At 44.1% G+C, this 20,582-nt stretch overlaps 1 protein-coding gene across 1 annotated transcript; it reads left to right on the forward strand.

The window, feature by feature from the left end:
- The first annotated feature begins 106 nt into the window (after window positions 1–106).
- Window positions 107–8,561, forward strand: tmem68 (transmembrane protein 68). Its single transcript, XM_079750327.1, has 9 exons — window positions 107–135; window positions 823–959; window positions 1,184–1,357; window positions 1,895–1,994; window positions 3,204–3,371; window positions 4,636–4,829; window positions 5,384–5,444; window positions 6,102–6,241; window positions 6,805–8,561. Exons 2-9 carry the CDS (start codon window positions 900–902, stop codon window positions 6,907–6,909), a joined length of 1,002 nt encoding a protein of 333 aa, XP_079606453.1. The 5' UTR covers window positions 107–135; window positions 823–899; the 3' UTR covers window positions 6,910–8,561.
- The last annotated feature ends 12,021 nt before the right edge of the window (window positions 8,562–20,582 follow it).

Consider the following 20,582-nt stretch of genomic DNA (forward strand, 5'->3'; position numbering starts at 1 on the left):
GCGTAAATAGCCGAACTTCCGGATGATTTCCGGGGTAGGAGTGTCGCCTGAGAAGGGTCCGGGGAGATCAGTCGATCGCTGCTTCTTTCATTTCTACCTGGCAGCTGATGATTCAAACTAAATATTAATTAAAAGGTAAGAATCTGGAGATTTCGTGGATATGTATTCTACAGGAAATGCATGATTGTCACATCTTTCCAATCGGCTTAAAAGCAAAGTAGGCATCGTTGTTGAATGAACCAATGTTGATGTTGAAAATGTCCCAGTAACTTCATAATGTCAGCCCGAGGTTGCTGTCAAATTACATTATAATGTGTTACCGATCGATTGGATATATTCAAGACCTGTCACTCACCGTAATTATATTTTTTTATAAAATAAATAAATAAACCTAAATGAAGTACAATATTTATGCTCAGTTAGCGAAGCCCATGTTGGTAAATGTGGCCACGTCCTAATGATTGTCGTTGCGTTTGCCCGCTAGGACCCAAGGTGCTGCAGTACTATTAAGATAGTGTTGCAAACAGCTTTAAAATATTGTAGTTTTAACCCTTGTTGATACATTTAAAATGTTACACGGATTATACGATGCATGTCTTGGTTTAGCATTTGCAATGGCACATTATGTTCCTTTACCACATTTGATATGATTGCATTAAATTCAACTCAAAACATGTACACTACTTGATAATTTTAGTAGCTATCACTATGCAGCCGAACAACTACAAACAAGAATAATTTCCAGGCCAAATTCGTTCCCTGAGTGTGTTATGCTTGTGAAACATGTTGTGTTTATTTGTTCGGTGTCCTTCCTGTTACTAGGGTCAGCCTGCTCAGAGCTAAGCTGTGGGACTGGGAGCTGGTCAGCTCTCGGACTGGTTGCTGGCCAAGATACCAGTATGTCAGACGTCGGGAACCAGTCCTGCCTGGCCACAGCGGAAGATTTTACCTCCTTCCTGGTATTGTGTGTGTGCGTGTGTGTGTGTGTGTGTGTGTGCGATAGAGAGAGCTAGATCTTAAAAGAATCCAAGCGTCAATAGATCCCATTATCCCATTTGGACTAGTTGGATACATGTATTTGGGCTATCAAATACCACTCCAAATAGTCCAAATGAATTTGGGTGCTATGTGTTCACGGTGATCTCAGATGTTGATCATAATGATGTTATGTGTCTCCGCCCAGCTGTGTGTCTTCCATTCATGGGAGGAGTGGGCTGGACTGGGCAAGGCAGAGGACTACCTCAGCGTCATGGAGTACCTGCTGTGGGTCTTCACCCCTCTGGCTGTGGTCTTCATCCTGCCCTTCCTCATCGTCATCCTCCTCTACCTCTCCATACTCTTTGTCCACGTATTTAAGGTACAAACCCTGCTTTGAGGACTTTTAGAGACTCCTAATCCAGTTGTTTTGAAATATATAATACATCCTATACATTACTTCACATTATCATGTTCAAACACATGCATAGCATGTGCTCTCATGTTTGTCAAAACTTTTTGTTTCACATTTACGTTTATTGCAGTATTGTCGTCAAGCTATATTATATGTATATTATGAATACTATATTACAAGTATTCATAATATTATTATTATTCAAAGGTAATTTGAGCTAGGCAGTGCACCTCTCCTAAGTATTATAATAATCAACAAATAAAAAAATCAATACTATTTCCCTCCGGGAAGGAAACCCGGGAGTGTAGCCCGGCTTCTTTGTTTACATTGCAGTTAGTAAACCTGGAAATCCCAGGAACCATGTTAAAACCAGGATTTCCCTTGGTGCATGTAAACACACTGATTGTTGTTTTTAAAAACAGTGCAGTCATGGAAAACGGAGAATAGCGATTCTTTAGCCCGTTGCTATGACACTCGTGAATCGTCTGTGTCTTGGTCTGGCAGAGGAAGAACCAACTGAAGGACGCCTACTGCAACAACCTGTGGGATGGAGCCAGGAAGACCCTGGCTACTCTCTGGGACGGCCATGGCGCCATATGGCATGGTAAGGGTCCCGGCCCCAGTGGGAATGGCAATGGAATGCTGTTTCATTTATCTCTCAGCGCTGTGAAATGATATTTTGTTTTAAATCGCGAACGAGCAGCAAAGCACAAAGTTTATAAATTTTTTTAGTTGTTTTACATGTATGACATTTATATTGGAAATGTGTGTGTGTGTGTGTGTGTGTGTGTGTGTGTGTGTGTGTGTGTGCTTGTGATTATGGCGGTTAGTGAGTCACCGTCTGTTGCACAACACAAGTAAACATCAAACGACCCCAAACAAACAAACAAACAAACATCTATTAAACTGGAAAAACACAACGGCGAGAACACTAGAGAAGCCTCTCAAGTCACGAAGCTGAGCATATTTTGGGATTCAAAACAGATACACAAATATCAAAGTAGGGAAATTATGTTATGACGTTTATTCCAGATGTGATTGATGAACAACGCAGTAGGGATTCCCCCTGGTTGCATATCATTTGTTTGGTTGATGATTTGAATGATTCTGAAGAAAAACACAAATGAACCTGGTAACAAGTCCCAGTGAACTGTTTTCCTTCTAAGTTTGTTGACTATTATGTCGAAACTTGATCCGGTGTCAATGTTCAACATTGACCATGTCAAACAATAGTCCATCTTCAGGTCAATGATTTAATTTGAACCTCTGTTCTGCACAAGCACCATTTACTGACAGTGGACTGAAAGTTACAGGGGAGTATTGGTAGACCTGATAGGCGTACATAAAACACTCCCTAGTGCAAAAACTCACACATATGAGCGTTATACTGCCGCTGTTTAACTGAGGAAACTCCCACACTCAGCAGCCTCAAGGCAGAACTAAAAATAGTCTACCAATGTACTTGTGAAAACGGACATTTATAATATGTTTATTGACACTAGAGTGTTAAAGAAGAGGACAAGGAGGCTGTTTATGATGGCACATTTAATCTGTTGTGGTATTTAGAAATCCTCAGCCTAAGCCCATGCTGGGCGCCAGAGCTGCAGCTGAAGGCCCCACCAGGCGCTTAGGCTGAGGATTCAATGTTCAACCATCTCAAATGCCTGCCTTCAAGCCCTAACTCCTGCTTTCTCCATACGTTACAGTATTTTCCAACTAATTGATCCGCCGTGCGTTTCAAAGACCGAAATGAAATTTAATAAAGCGGTCAGCTTTTGAAAATTTGACATATTTTCAACCGTTTCGTTGTCAGGTTATGAAATCCATGGCATGGAGAAGATTCCAGAAGAAGGGGCGGCGTTGATCGTGTACTACCATGGAGCCATCCCCATTGATTACTACTATTTCCTGGCCAGTGTTCTCCTTCAGAAGGGACGCACCTGCCACTCGGTGGCCGACCACCTCGTCTTTAAGATTCCAGGTACGCTGGGCTACACATGCATTCAGGGGGTGAACATTATTCTTAAAGGGGAGTTGTCACGCTCTAGATGGAAGCACAACCCTCTTATAGTAGGCAGAAGCCTAGTGTGGTGGTGCCCCTTTTAGGATATTCAGAGACATAACTGAGGCATAATCCTACATTCACATTCCCACACACGCACGCAAGAACACACATAGCTAGGCAGGCACACACGCAGACATGCACGCACGTGCACCCACACACTTAGTCATACATACACACACACATACGCACACAGACACACATAAAGCACAATCAAATTACCAAGACGGCGGCGTAATCTTCAGTGCTAATCCTTGTTTCAACTCAGAAAATCTTTAATGTTTTTTGTACCAATATGTTTGGAGCTAGAACAAGGTAGGATAAAGACAGGATTAAATTACCAGGATTACAGTATCGGTAAGGAAGATGAACCATGATCTCCTCTCAGCATACGAAAAGCCTTAATTGTTCCATATGTTAATCAGTTTCTTTGAACAAATCAACATATGGAAGCGTTAGAAACAAATAGTTCCCACAGTGCTTGATTACATGAAAACAAACAATCCAATTATAGTTTGGCATCCCGCAATGACGTGATTCTTCAAATGTAATTAGTATACTGTGATTGCAGGACCAAGGGAATTGTGATTAAAGCCTCTGATAACAAAAACATGTATTTGCCTCGTCAGGGGCTTAAATACGTTTAGATATTGTCGGTCAGGTAATTAAGTAAATGTTTCGCCGTTGTCAGGTCGTTTTTCAGCTTTTGCTATTTGTACAAGCCTTTCTTTTTGTACAAACACAATGTCGCTTAGCACAATGTCACAGAGGTAGTGGGTTTTACTAAGTCTCATAAATCAGACGTTAGAGGCAGACTAGTTGTAATGAAGGTATAAATAGAAAATGTAGCAAAGCCAAAAGGTTAAAAATAAACTAGAGTATATATAGTAGAAGCACAGCATGTGCTCTAGCACCTTTATGAGGAGTTATGACTACATGCTTGACACATTAGCAGGTTGAGAGAGAGACACACACACACACACACACACACACACACACACACACACACACACACACACACACACACACACACACACACACACACACACACACACACACACACACACACTCCAACCCTGTTGCTAGACGACCACACCACCAACACACCGTTTGTCGTTGTCTGCTGCTCCTGACTCTCTCTGGCCTCTTCTGCTCTGGTCTGGATCCTCCGTCCCGGCGGCAGGCATCAAGCCTCTGCTGGAGGTGTTCAGCGTGATCCACGGCCCCCAGGGGGAGTGTGTGCGGGCACTGCGGGGGGGCCACCTGCTGGGCATCTCGCCCGGCGGCGTGCGGGAGGCGCTGTTCAGCGACGAGACGTACCCCCTGATCTGGGGCCACCGCAGGGGCTTCGCCCAGGTGGCCATCGACGCCCAGGTGGTAAGGCCGCCGCCCACCCCACGCCCTGATCATCGTCGTCGTCGTCGAGCGTCTGTGCAATGAGGCGATTTTGTTTGTTTGTTTTATTTAAAGCTAATAATAATAATAATAATAATGCATTTTATTTATGGGCGCTGTCACACCAAAATTGTACCTGCAGCAAAAATTGTACCGCCTACGTAATCCGCGTTCGAAACATAACGTCATCGTTAGACGCGATCGTCTGTTGCCAGGCAGGTTTGGAATTTTCGAACGCAGATTACGTAGGCGGTACAATTTTCGCACCCGGTACAATTTTGGTGTGACAGCGCCTACAAACATAATAAAACAGTGTACAAGAGAAAAGATTGGGGTCATTCTATTCCCAAGAATGCAGCTGACTTAAAGGGAGGAGGCTTTCTGAATAGATAAGTTTTCAGGTGAGATTTGAAAGTGATAATGGAGCTGGACTGTTGGATGTCATGAGGCAGAGCGTTCCAGAGGAGGGGGGCTGAGCGACGGAATGCTCTTGACCCCATGGTAAAAACGATCCTCTCCGTCTCTCCCTCTCGCAGCCCATCATTCCGATGTTCACGCGGAATTTGCGGGAAGGCTTCCGATCGCTGGGAAGGCTGAGTAAGTGCCGAACGAGCAGTTTACACACAGTATCCCAGCCCTATGTTGTACGATACCCTCATGTCCAATCCCACCAGTAGATCCAAACTGTGACGGGTAATACAGCGACAGCATGTACAGATTCAATTCCTTGTTCCTATTTTCCTATTATTATATTCCATATTATATTCCTATTATTTATTTATATATATGTATATATATACTGACTGTCTTGGATTCTCTCTTACACTTGAATCTGTCCCATGGGCCATGTGCTTATCAGAACGCCAATGTTCCCTCCCTGCCTAATCTGTGGTCACTCTGCAGTGTAGGCCTGTTCAGTCTAAGCACCTTTTACCTGCATTTCCTGCCTTGCTAGCTCGTTGCCCTTACCCCGCCCTTATGTGTACCGTAGGTAAGGATCAAGCATTGAGAGCAGAAGAGAGAAGGATTTAGAAAATATAAAAAGCCTCCCCCCAGATATTCTCACAGAGCATTTCATAGATAGCTGATAAGTTAAGTAAGTAGTTAAGTTAACTCAAATGATAGCTTATTGTGTATGCATACAGTATATTGTATATTCTCCCTACAGCACCTTTAACTCTTACTCACTTATATTCCCTTATCCACTTATTTGTCTCACTTCCTTACGTTGGCATGTTGTTTCTCTCCCCGTAGAGTTTTTCCGGTGGCTTTATGAGCGGTTTCGACTGCCGTTCGCTCCGATTTATGGTGGCTTTCCGGTCAAGTTCCGTACCTACTTGGGGGATCCGATCCCATACGACCCCAACATAAACGCTGTGGAATTAGCAGCTAAAGTAAGTACGCCTCTTGAATACGATGTCCTCAATAGAGGTGCCCTCACTGGAGAGGCTGCCCTCCATAAATGTATTTAAATGTCATTATGGAAGGCAACTTGTCATTCTGTAGGTTTCTTTCTGGACAAACAAGTAAAAGTGGTCAGGGATGGCTGCTCTGCTTTCGACCATACTCTGCTGTAGAGGATATTTTATTGGTGCATCCTTGTCATCTACTTTTCCACAAGACTGTGATTATTAACTCCTACATGTGTAATTAATCAAGCATGTCTTTATTTTGTTTCCATACTACATGTCATCATAAATGCAAAGAAGAAAAAAAAAAAGAAAAACGAAGGTGTTTCTTTTTTCTAGTCTCTTACACTTTGGAAGTTTGCTCATAACAGCATATAGTCGGCTCTGTTTTCCAGAGACATCCTAGAGGCTCTAATGTATACAGGTCTCCCTATAGCTGTGTGACCCTTAAAGGGAACCCCTTGGTTTTGATTCGACTGTGTTTTGAATGAGTTCCTGGTATCAACAATACAAGCTCTACTGACGCAGTGTCGCCCTCCGGCCACCAGGTGCAGCAGGCGGTGCAGTCGCTCATAGACCGCCACCAGCAGATCCCGGGCAACGTGCTCCGGGCCCTGCTCGAGCGCTTCCCCTCCAAGCACAAAGAGGAGTGAGGGGTCAGGGGTCAGCAGAGCGCTGCTGGGCCCTCAGCAACACAGTGAGGGCACGATGAAACCAGCACCAGCACTCACAAGAGGAGAAGAACATTATCTCACTACCACTTACAAGAGGAGAAGAATACTATCACACCATCACTTACACGAGAGTACAAACAGCATCACACTCACACTGACAAGAGGAGAACAGCACCACACTCACACTGACAAGAGAACAGCACCACACTCACACTAACAAGAGGAGAACAGCACCACACTCACACTGACAAGAGAACAGCACCACACTCACACTGACAAGAGGAGAACAGCATCACACTCACATTAAAAAGAGAAGAAGAACATTGTCAAACTCCCATTCACAAGAGAGGAACACACACATATGTTTTAAAATGTCTCTAAGTAGAACAGTGGTTATCAAATAAACATCTACTAGGGGTGTGCATCGTTCCTTTTATAGGACGATTTTGACCAATCAGATCGCTCGAAATAAATTGTTTTTTTTCAACCAATCAGATAGCTCAAAAGAAATATGTATAACTTTTTTTTTTTTAACCTTGAGCATAGCTAAGGCTAAGATGTAGCTTAGCCTATGCACAATAGTTGATCTTTGTACAGTATTTAAAATTATATGTGGGGAAAAAAACCCTCATTCTTTTCTATACATGTAACCCTTTAGATCTTCAAAATATTACTTGCTGCCGATCACTTTCGCTTAAAATTATTATTTATTTTCCACAAAAATATCCATATCCTCAAGACTGAAGTAAATCCAATATGTTGCGTATATGTTGTACTTCCAGGGGATTGAAGCCTCTTTGGCTTTAGAGGTTTTATTTTATCTGACTTTAGTAATGATCATCTCAAACAAGGCCCTATAAGAAGGTCACGAGTGAAGCGCTGCGTCGCTGCTGCTTGGCCGACAGCAGTTCAGGAAGTGCAGTGCTTTCTGTCCAACGAAAGCGACAACTCTGCAGCTACACTCAGACCACCCTAGCACGTGGTGGGCTGTACGTGTTAGCTATTGAAGGAATTCGGCAATGGGCTGCTCGTCCCCTTGGTAGCAGTTGATGGCATGTTCTTTGACTTTTGTCGGGAGAATGTACAACGCTGAAGGAGGAGTGACCTAGGGTAAGGAAATGGCCGTAAATATATTTGGCTGTATGCATCATCAGTTATGAATATGTAAAGGTTTGTCCGTGCAGTGTAATGTGTGTTGATGCAGCTTTAGATGAACCTGTGTTGAACTGGTGTGTTGCCATGTATGTATTGATCAATTGGTCATGTTTGCGCCAAGGTGTTGTTCTGCCACTCAATTGTATTGTGGTGTATAGTGTTTGTATGTGGCTGTATATTTCTATTCCTTTTATTGAACTATTCTGATTCTACCGTTTTTGCCTACTTTCAAATTGAACTGCCAATGTTTGGTTTATTTAGGGTAAAAAATCATTTTATGCCTTTTTTTTATGTGAAAAATATTTTTTGTAAATTACAAAATATTTAAATGTTATACATGTGTGACAAAAAAAGCCTGTCTAATGCATTAATTATATAATTTTTTGAGATTTTTCATGAAATGTACTGTCAATTGATGTAATAAACACTATTTTGCACTTTCAAAAATCAGAGGTCCAATGGCAAACTACTGCGATCCAGGACTGTGAAGTCATCCTGAATAAATATATTTTACTATGACGTTTGTCCACTGTGATTTCTGATCTATGAAGAGCAGAGAGTTGAATCTAAGGCCATGATTCCAACTGTTAAATATTCAAGTGGCTTCATTAACTCTGGTGTACTTGACCTTTCCAAGGTTCACTTTTTAAGGCAACTTAACAAGTGAACTCGGATCAGTATAATATAAATAATTTATCTATGAAGATATAAATACATGAACAGGCATATCTCTAACATATTCATTATTAATTAATGTATTTTGAGTTTTGTTCCATTCATATACTTCATGAATGTAACTCAGAAGAGGTAAAAAGCTCTTAGGGATCACAAATATATGTAATGAACGATTCTCTCAACTATCCACAGAGGATTCCTCTGACACCCTGCTATCCTCCCTCTCCTCCTCTTTGGACTCCCTCTGTTCCTTCCACTCCAGACCGGCGCGATCTTCACCCCCCCTCCTTGGCTGTCTGAATCTCTGCGGACCCATAGAGCAGAGTTGCGGGCAGCTGAGAGGAAATGGAAGAGATCAGACTGTCCTAATGATCTATCTCACTATCTCTTTCTTCTCTCTGATTTCACCTCCACTGTGTCAACAGCCAAATCTGCCTTCTACCGGACCAAAATTAACTCCTCCGCCTCAAACCCTAGGAAACTGTTTTCCTTGTTCTCTTTCCTCCTCAACCATCCCTCCCCTCCTCCTCCTTCCTGCCTCACTGCTAATGACTTTGTTACCTACCTTTTATCACTGCCACCATCCTCCCTCACCCCACCTCTGCCTTTACCCAATTTATCCCTCTCAACTCAGACGAGGTCAACAGAATTATAACATCTGACCATGCCACCACCTGCCCCCTGGACACTATCCCTTCCTCCCTCCTCCAGGCTGTGTCAAACGACATCCTGCCGTTTCTCACCGCACTTATTAACTCCTCCCTCACTTCTGGCATTGTTCCAACGTCTTTCAAGACTGCCAGAATAAAGCCTCTCCTCAAAAAACCAACCCTTGATACCACTGACATCCAGATTTACAGACCGGTATCTCTTCTTTCATTCCTCTCTAAAACATTGGAACGTGCCGTCGCTTACCAACTGTCCTCCTATCTCTCATCTAACAACCTGCTTGACCCTCACCAATCAGGCTTCAAAAAAGCACACTCCACTGAGACGGCTCTCCTCGCGGTGACTGAGTCCCTCCGTGCGGCCAGAGCCTTGTCCCTCTCATCGGTTCTCATTCTCCTTGACCTGTCTGCAGCATTTGACACTGTGAACCACCAGATCCTCCTCGCCACTCTCGCCGAACTTGGCATAGCTGAATCTGCCCTTTCCTGGTTCACATCCTACCTGATGAATCACACTTATCGGGTAACATGGAATGGCTCCTTGTCCAAACCTTGCACGCTTGATACTGGTGTCCCTCAAGGCTCTGTACTGGGGCCTCTTCTGTTCTCCCTCTATACTAGATCTCTGGGCTCTGTAATTACATCCCACGGATTTTCCTATCACTGCTATGCTGACGACACTCAGCTATTTCTCTCTTTTCCCTCATCTGACAAAGCCCTGATTGCAACACGCATATCTGAATGTCTGGCAGAAGTCAGCACCTGGACAACTGCCCATCACCTGAGGCTTAACCTCAACAAGACTGAGCTCCTCCTAATACCAGGGAAAGATTGCCCACACATGGACTTACTCGTCACTGTTGAGAACATCACTGTATCTCCTTCTCCAACTGCCAAAAACCTTGGTGTAGTGTTGGATAATCAGTTATGCTGCACCGCAAACATCAGTGTGGTGGCCCGATCCTGCAGATTTGCACTTTACAACATCCGCAGGATCCGGCCCTTTCTCACAAGGGAAGCAGCTCAGCTTCTAGTCCAATCACTGGTCATCTCCCGCCTTGACTACTGCAACTCGCTCCTGGCTGGACTCCCTGCCTCTGCGATTAAACCCTTGCAGCGCATCCAGAATGCGGCAGCGCGCCTCGTGTTCAACCTACCAAAGTTCTCACATGTAACCCCCCTCTTCCGAGACCTCCACTGGCTCCCTGTAATAGCTCGCATCAGATTCAAGATGATGGTACTGGCATACAAGGCAGTCGATGGAACTGCCCCTGCTTACCTCCAAGCATTAGCAAAGCCACACACCCCAGCTCGATCCCTCCGCTCAACTACCTCAGCTGGACGTCTGGTACCGCCATCACTAAGAGCAAGCAAAGGTCGATCAGCGAAGTCACAACTTTTCTCTGTTTTGGGACCTCAGTGGTGGAATGAGCTCCCTACTGATGTCAGGATCGCAGAGTCGCTCACCAGCTTCCGCAAAAGACTCAAAACTCACCTGTTCAGAGTTCACCTCGACTCTGCATAGAAACCAATGGACAGCCACCATTGAATGTTGTACGTCCTGGCACTTGTACATTGAACTTATTCAAGGTACTTAATTGTGTAGCATCTACAGTAGCTGCTATCATTGCTTTACACGGGGAATGGGTTAGCCGAGCGATTGTAATGCTTGCACTTGGTTCTATGAGCATCTTTACTGTACTGACAGCGATATATTGTTTCACTTCTTATGACAAATGTACTTATTGTAACAAATGCACTTATTGTAAGTCGCTTTGGATAAAAGCGTCTGCTAAATGCCCTAAATGTAAATGTAAATGCAAATATAATGTATTCTGTCGCCCTTGTAGATAATATTACGTTGTATTTATTGTATTTACATAGGCTATATGTTGCAGTCATTCAATTGAAGGTTTGTATTTTGATTATAATACATCCTTTAGATTTCTGGAATTTCCATAAACGTTTAACAGAATAGTATGTTCTTATATCCAGGGGCAACAAATGTAAATTAGCCTTGTGGCTAGAATCTTGCTCAATTATATATTGTGCATTGTCCCTGTCAAATAAACATAAAATAAATAATCTCTTTAATATCGGTGACCCCGACGCAGACATTATTCTAGAAAGTTTTCAGAACTGGACACTGGAATGAGTCAAAGGTGTGCAGGGTCTACAGTTAAGACCGACATGAATTCATGCACACAAACTGAAAAGGAGAAATTATTGGAAAGGATTCTTCCTTTTTAGCAACAACTCAACTAAATTAGATAAATTACAAATCCAAGCAAGGAAAAAAAAACGTAAGGCTAGGAAAATGACCACAGTGTACTTTATTAAATGCATTTTGGTACTTGTGTGTTGCATCAGATTCAAATAAAAATTTACAAAAATCCATTATATACAAAAATGTCATGTTATTTTTTTTTACTGTTCATTGTTTTTTTTTTACAATAAAATTGACTTCTTCCATTAGAACATTTTTTCTCACTTCAGACTTGTATCACACAATGCAACCTACTGAAAAGATCATTAGTTAGGTTTTTTGTCTTTCATCTTTTGTCTTTTTTAAACACACCAAATACACCACACTGTTTTACTCTGCCATGGTGGATAGAACTCCTAAAGACACCCTTCACGATCACAACTCCGAAGAAAGGAATGTTTCTTTTTTCAACATGGACATTTTGAATACACTTATTTACAAATAGATTACACTTGTTACGGGTTCTTAAGTCTATCATTTGTGAACCTCAATTCTTTGCGAACTGAATCCGTTTTAAATGGACTTTGTCTGTACAGTGTGTTTATACAAGTCCGACACGACACGAAATGCCCACATTGCCAAAATACTCGTTTTTTTTGTTACTGTGCTCGTACTTAAGGCTGGATTTACACCGACAAACCAGGAGAAGGAAGTACAGAATGTACTCTCTTGACCGGATAAAGTGAATTGGACTGTCGACTCCCACTGACCCGGCCGCGACTGGGTCAGGAGCACCCTGCCACAGCAGTAAGTACGGGGTCGGAGTTATTGCTTTTCCTTGTCCTGTGTAAACGCAGCCCCTGTCCATTGGCGGACCCCGGTCATGTCTCTGGTTCTCAGTTCTCTGGAGGGCCTACGCTCAGAAGTAGGACATGATGGGAGTTGTTTCGCTGCCAAGATGAAACATCTCTTTGCCTCAAGGCCTGGCACTACTCTCACCAAAGACATCGGTCGACCTGGCGTTGTTAAGTCAGCGCATAAAACGTGGGAAGCTCCGGGTGGAAAAGAACATTGTGATCGTCACCCTTCTCACGCATTGGCAAAGAAGATCAAACACGTATATATGCCTCCGGACGAAGTGTAAGCACAGTAACTACTTCCGCCGATTAATGCCACTGAAAAGTGTCCAAAGAAAAATTACTCTTGAAGTGTCACGCGCACACACGCACGTCCATACACGCACACAGGCAGGCACGTACGCACGCACGCACACACACACACACACACACACACACACACACACACACACAGACACACACACACACACACACACACACACACACACACACACACACACACACACACACACAAACGCACAAACGCACGCACACACACACGCACACATAGACCACTTTGGGACATATAGGGGATAAAAGAATGTCCTGACTGATAAGGTTGAAATAAGGAAGAGGTTAACAACATGTCTTCAGGTGAACCAACCCTATGCAAGCAGCTTATAACCATGACGACAGATGAGTACCATAATGACGTCATCCTGTCTCACCAAGCACTGCCTGCCCTCGCGCCCATTCACACACTAACGCTATACGTAGTACCTTGCTAAATTCATATAATCCCATTAATTATTCATTCCTTAAATTGCTCTAGTATCATTTTCACAGTTGTACAAATACCGATGATCATGTAATATCAAGGATCTATATTTTGCACTAAGAAAAAAATAATAACATGGTGATCACTACAGCACCAGAACCAACCGTACCAGTGGACCTGTGCACTACCACCTGTACACTACCACCTGGGAACTACCACCTGTACACTTCCACCTGGGAACTACCACCTGTGCACTACTCCACACACCATTGCTTCTGGAGACAACCGTTCCTCCGCAAGTGTTGCCTTGCATAGCAATCACTGCAAAGAAATGAAAATATGCACGTAAAAACAAATCCGATCTGCCGCTGGCTTGGCAGAATATATCCTGCATGTTAACTAGAGATGAGGTAGCTTCCATGTACACCACAACCGTTATTATGTCTATGCTGAAGAAATCTTTACAGTGTCGATGACGCAAACATTGTTTAAACAAATAATGATCCCAATGAAACCCAAATGGGACCTGTACACAGTAACCGAGGACATGTAGGACATTTTGTGCAGTTTTATTATCAAGGCGACGCTTCTGTGAGGTCCGGAACGGTGTTCAATAGCAGAATGCATTTGAGGACCTCTTGCACAAAGGAGTCGCTTTCTATTTCCAGGCTTTCTTCCACAGACAAGAGGGTCTTTGTAGAGACAGAGTTCAGCCAATTGAAGTCGTATGTTACCTTTACGTTTTTCGTTCCCTATTTTGAATGGAAATCTCCTTAAAATATAAAAAAACAGTTGGGGGAGAGACACCTCACCTCTATATTGCTGAGTCATTTGAGTTATTGTATGAATGCTACTGTTAACCTGTGCGACCGTTCAAAAAGTCTGAGTCTATCTTGTGTTGGTTGCTGCGTATAGTTTAAAGGAATCCTGAAACCTTGACTCAATAAGACTGCCTTTATAACACACAATCAATCATTGGAGATATTGCCTACAACATGGACAGACTGATGTCATTTTCCAAAGCTTAGAATAGAAATGCAATGACTTAGTAGTTACACAATTTCACCCGAGAATGGCAACAATTATGCAATGCAGATAAGGTAACAAAATTGCGTCCTGTGCTCATATCTTATAGTTTGGTGAAACCTTTTATTCCCCATTCTCAGATTAACACAGATCAGATCAAAGAAGAATGTGTTCATGTTTTGTATTTCCCTGAATCTCAAGTTACTAATAATCTGATACAAAATCATGTCCGTATGCCTTCATCGCAGAGGTGTAAGAGTAGGGAACACATGTGTCACTTGTTAAGTTAATTATGGGTATGGGGCTGTGCCATAATTAACGTGATGAGACACCCCCTGGTGTCACACTTCTGTGATAAAGACCTTTGTTATGCAGTAGAACCTCTATTGTAACACCTCTATGATAAAGACCTTTGTTATGCAGTAGAACCTCTATTGTAACACCTCTATGATAAAGACCTTTGTTATGCAGTAGAACCTCTATTGTCACACTCTATGATAAAGACCTTTGTTATGCAGTAGAACCTCTATTGTCACACTCTATGATAAAGACCTTTGTTAAGCAGTAGAACCTCTAGTGTCACACTTGTGTGATACAGTAGAACCCTATTTGCAAAGGCAAGAATGCTTGCAGCTTGTTTGCGCCTGTACATTGTATACAGTTCTCCCTGGAAGGACGGGACCTGTACACTTTAGGATTCAAAAAATTGTATTTTGACGTTTAACTGATGAAATACAATATGATTAGCTTAATTGGTGTCAATGAGAGAGTGTACATGGAAGGCCACATTTGTTTGAGTTGAATTTGATGCAATCTAAAGGTAAAAGCCATGTTGAAACAGTAAGCAAAGCTAGTATGATTTTAGTGGAAAAGCACAACTTTTAACCAACATACGTAGATAACCTACTGCAAAAAGCACTACATTACAACTTTTTATCTGAAGTTCAGATCAGTTAGAGCAAACATATATATTTTTTAACAGTCACTCAGCTAATAGATTTAAACTGACCACAGTAAAAACTCTTAAGTGATCTAAAGAACATGTGCTCATTAAGGATTACAAATAACATTGCTGACTTAATCACCGGTTTATTAAGATTAGTCCAAGACAGTTTATCTACATTTTATCACCCTTCATTCAAAAAGGCTTTGTTGGGATTAACGTTAAGATGGTTTTGGCCTGTATTTTGGGTGTTGATCTAAATTTTGCCCAATTCAAACTGGGCTTTTACAAAGAAACCAATCATCTTCAATCTCACGCTCAAACAACCCGTTCTAGAGGTCGAGTCACAGAAAATGAAATACATGAAAAAATAAAGTTGGTTCCTTTGAGGCTCACAAAGGCTCCCGCGGCTCAGTGCAGCCATTGCTCTGGTGCTTCCAAACACAGCAAGTGCTTGTTGTTGTGTTGTGCTACTCTTAAGCGTTACAGTACTTAGCCTCCAGCAGTCATCTCCACTGACTGTGTAATCCGTCATGTTTGGCGCACGGAGAGCTCCTCCTTGTCCTAATGTCCAAGAGAGAACAAAGGTCCTCTGTGTCACCGTGCTTTGAACCAACGCCCTGTGTGAAAAGCCATAGGTGAAAAAATGTGAAGCAGCAACTAAATACAAATACTATTTACATTAAATTACCACGCTTAACTGAAAATGTAAAAAAAAAGAAGGCAAAATTTGAACTTTTCATGCCACGTTTGTGAAACAAAATGACTCCGGGACCTGAATCTTTTAAGCCTTCATCTCAAACACAAATAGCGTCAGCCTTGAACGTTACATAATGTTGAGCGAGGCAAACTGTAGACGGATAACACACACACACACACATGCACGCGCATGTGTACGGGCACACACACACACACAGACACCGTCACAAGGCAAATAAATATGTAAAAAAAAATTAAAATATTAAAAAAAAAAAAAAAGGTTGTGCTGAGAGTAAGACAAGTTATATAAAGATTAAAATAATAAGACCCTGGAGGAAAAAAGAGACAGTAGAGGATCCTTTGTACGAGCCAGTGAAATACTATTCATGTCAAACGTATTCAATAACATAATCACACACACGTACCGACTAAGGTTACCTTGTATTACCAAGGTCCCTGACAAACTTGGCAAAAAGGGTCCATTCATTAACCATGAATTAACATTATCTAATGCAGTAATTAGCTTGACTATATAGCATTAGCACAGGGGATGGGTTTTTGGATTGTGGTTCAGTGCTTGTACGTCAAAGTGTTATTAGGTAGTTAGTTAGTTAGTTGACAATCTCAGTATTGTTTTGTGTTTTTCAAGGATGTTTTCCCATTTCTTTCCCTTTTCGTTTTCAATGATAGGTATGAGATAAGGGGAGAAGCAGCAGTTGTATACATTAAATAATGCATACATAAATACCCTAGTTAACATGAATACCATTAGTAAATGAATACTAGACACATCAGCAAGCTGTTCATTTACGGTTAGCTAATGCACATAACTGCATCAACTAATGTTGATTCATGGTTAATTTATGAACCCTTATATAAAGTGTTACCAGGCATGTACCTGACGAATGATGAGAATGGCCAACGTCTCTTGTAACTGATAGCTGAATGAACGTATTCAGATGTGTTGCCTTAACAGTAGGATTGTAGAGAAATGTACTAAGGCCTTCTGTAGGTCGATACAAATACTACGTGCACGTCATTTCCCTCACTGTGTGGCTGACAGGCACATATGAATACAGAAAACTAGTATTCTGATCAATCTATCACTTCTCATCCTCCTTATCAACTTCATGCTTACACATTGAGAAGGCTAAATAGCCTAACTAGCTTAAGCCAACTCGTTAGGCTAGCATTGTAGCTCCCACTGAACAAGGAGAAGAAGGGTCTCGCTTCGCAAGTCTAGGTCAGGCCAGTGGAACGGATTACCATTTCCTGACCGTTATCTTGAGTCCCCTTGTGCTATTTTGCTTTCAACACATATAAACAAAAGCCACGTCGTGGTTTATGCAATACCAAAAAACTAAAAAACAAAACACACCTTACAGGATAATATTTGCTTACGCTGACAACTGTAAAAAAAAAAGTGTATTTGATTTTTCGTTTGGGAGAGAGACACCTGGAGTCCTATGTTGTAAACATGGCGTACAAGTGGCGGTCAGTTGGAGGGTAGATCAGGGCTTCTTATGAACATGGTGTGCTTTCTTTTGCTTCCACCAGAAAGTGATGTCATCTTTTTTTGACTAAGTGTGGCCGTGTAGGGATCTCATTGGCCCTCCTCTGTCCTAACCGTGTTCGGTACGTCATAGGGACTGTTACGTGTGTGTGTGTGTGTGTGTGTGTGTGTGTGTGTGTGTGTGTGTGTGTGTGTGTGTGTGTGTGTGTGTGTGTGTGTGTGTGTGTGTGTGTGTGTGTGTGTGTGTGTGTGTGTGTGTGTGTGTGTGTGTGTGTGTGTGTGCGTGTGTGTAAAATGACAAACAAAAACCGATTAGCACTTCACTTTGTACAATTTCTCATGCAGTCATTGCAGCCAGTTACTGGTGTTGTTCACAAATTGTAACACGTTAGTAATGTTGATCCGGGCCCAATGTCAACATGTTCTGAATAAGAGCCTGTGTTGATAGGGAAACAGAAACACAACAGTAAATGTTTCCCCTCAGTAATCAAAATACAGCAAAGAGTGTCTACATTCTAACCCAGATAGACAGACACACATACACACACACAGACACAAGAACACACATACATACACACACACACACACACGATTGTGGAGAAATGCACACTTGTACGGTTAGTATGTCGTTCGTTTACCCTCACAAAGTAGAACGAGTGCAGTACACTGCCTCTACGTCATCTCTTTGTAATATAAAATGCTGCATGTTGTGTTATACCATAATGGAGTATTGTACATCCTGATGTGTATCTTGTTGGTTTTGTATCTTATTTCGTATCTCTGAAGAGAGAACTGCTTGGTCTGCACTTTGTGCCCATCTCTCTCATCTCCACTCTGCCTCCGTTCCATTCCCGGGTTATCTTCACCCCTGATGGCTGTCAGTTCTTATCTGCTGTTTCCCCTTCGCTGCCCGCCTCTACTTCGGCAGCCAGACACCCCGACATTTACTGTACTTCCAGTCTGGGATTTTTTTTTTTTTTGTGAGGCTCAATTGTTCAGACTTGAGTTGAGCTGTCGGATCGTTTTCTGGCTGTTGGATGCGAAGAATATGCTCCTCCACCCCTCTATATGTTCTCAGTCTTTGGGTTTATCCGCCCCCCCCGGTAAACTAGGAGACACCATTTACACTCCCACTCTCCTCAGTCCACGTTTGGTGACTTTTTGATTCGGGAAGGGAAGCGTTGCACCTGAGGTGTCTCCGCCAAGCCTTTCCAAAGCGTTCCCGCACGGAAAAAGCGTCAGCGTTTCTTTATTTTTTAGTTAACAACCAAGGGTGACAACCACCTAGCTCTTCTGGCAGAAGAGACCCCTTCTACACGTTTGGCAAAGAAGAACACTGCTGATGACCGCATGGAGACGGTAGATCCGTTTATTAGGACGGGAATCCGTTTGAGTCTTAACCTCTTCGTCTTCGACGCCACCTCTCGCCGGACAGAAAATACGACATAACCTCGGTTTCCTGCCGTGTCCTGCTGCTGTTTCCAGACTCTTTCCTTCCGTGTCCCCCCCCCCCCTTCAGCAGACCACCTTCTCAACTCTCACGTGAGTCGTGGCCAAGGGGTTTCCCTTCCGGATGGGTCCGCGTCCAGGGGCTCCCCCCCCCCCCATAGCTACTCCAGGCCTGAGCCTCCTTTTCCTCCTCCAACACCCTGGGACCAAAACAGAACAGGGCGTGATGGGGTAGACCCCGGGGTACCGTTCTGTACCGGTGCGGCGTGCTCCTGACGAGCGGTACCGGAAAACAGTGACCAGGGGCCCCGGGAGCCACGGGGCCCCGCTGTAGCACCGAGCCTGGGGGCCACTTGAGTTCCGCGAGGCAGAGCACCGACGGAGCCGGGGAGGAACAGCAGCAGACGAACAGGACACAGCAGGATGAGCGGAGAGCAGCGGAGCAGCAGCATGAGCGGACCGGCTCGGTAACGAACCGTCTCTAGTTGGACACAGAGACGGTAATCTTCTGGAGACATCCCCCCCCCCCCCCCCCCCACCCCCCCCCCCCCCACCTTTCCCTTTTGCCCTCCCGCCCTACCCCCGGATTTAATTTCCCTTTCGCCGCCGCCGTGAATAATGGGTTCTGATTGGTCGCTGGGTGTCTGGCCGGGCGGGGCTACAGGGTGGTCTCGTACTCCAGCCGCTCCTGCACGGTGCCGTCGTCCTTGTACTGCAGGCGGGGCGGCGCCGGCGAGCAGTCGATGGCCAGGATGGCCTTGCGGATGCTGCGGTCCAGGACGTGCCTCTCCCAGGCCGGGTAGCGGTTGCGGCAGAGGTCGATGCGGACCACCGTCTCGTCGAGCCGCGGCGCCCGCGACGAGGGCGTGGAGGCGGCGGTGGGCCGCACCTGGAACACGGGCATGCAGCCGTCGCGCTCCGAGTGCTTGGCCAGGTCGCGCTCCAGCGTGGCGCTGCGCTCCCGGTTGGAGCGCAGCGAGTTGGTGGCGCCCTCCGGCGGCAGCGCGGAGAACTGCGCGGCGGAGGGGTCCAGGCTGAGCGCCTGGCCGCTGGGCGAGTGGCTGAAGCGCGGGCCATTGGGGTGGAAGAAGGCGTAGTACATGAGCATGAAGACCACGCCGGTGAGGAAGGAGCTGAAGATGACGCAGAGCGCGGGCACGGCGAAGGCGTCGGTGGCGTGCGGCGCGCGGTAGAGGTACCACAGGGTGCTGAGCGTGGCGTTCTCCACCAGGATCACCAGGTAGTACGTGAACAGGCGGTATCTGCAGGCACAGGCGGGAGGACATTCTCAATGCGTTTAATTATCATAAAGGCACCTTATTTTACCACCAGCTGTGCTAATATACACTTCAAATACTCTGAGGTTTAACAACACGTACGTGTTGAAGTCGATGCCTTTAAAGGAAAGCAGCGGCTTCAATGAACTCACAGCTGAACACTGGCACTATTCAACGTAAAACTTTACATCCTAAACAAAGTTTTCCTTTTATAGAAGAAGAAGAACCAGAACCAGAACCAGAACCACCAGAAGAAGAAGCAGAGCTGGCCCACCTGGTGCGGCCCTCCTTGACGTTGAACCAGGAGAAGATGTAGATGATTCCGACCACCATGTCAAACACAATCTCCTCCCACTTGCTGATGCAGAAGTCGGTCTCGCAGTGGACGATCCAGAAGGTCATGACGCACCAGTGCAGCACGATGAAG

Source organism: Pollachius pollachius, assembly GCF_949987615.1.
Source record: "Pollachius pollachius genome assembly, chromosome: 14".
In the NCBI taxonomy this organism is placed as follows: Eukaryota; Metazoa; Chordata; class Actinopteri; order Gadiformes; family Gadidae; genus Pollachius; species Pollachius pollachius.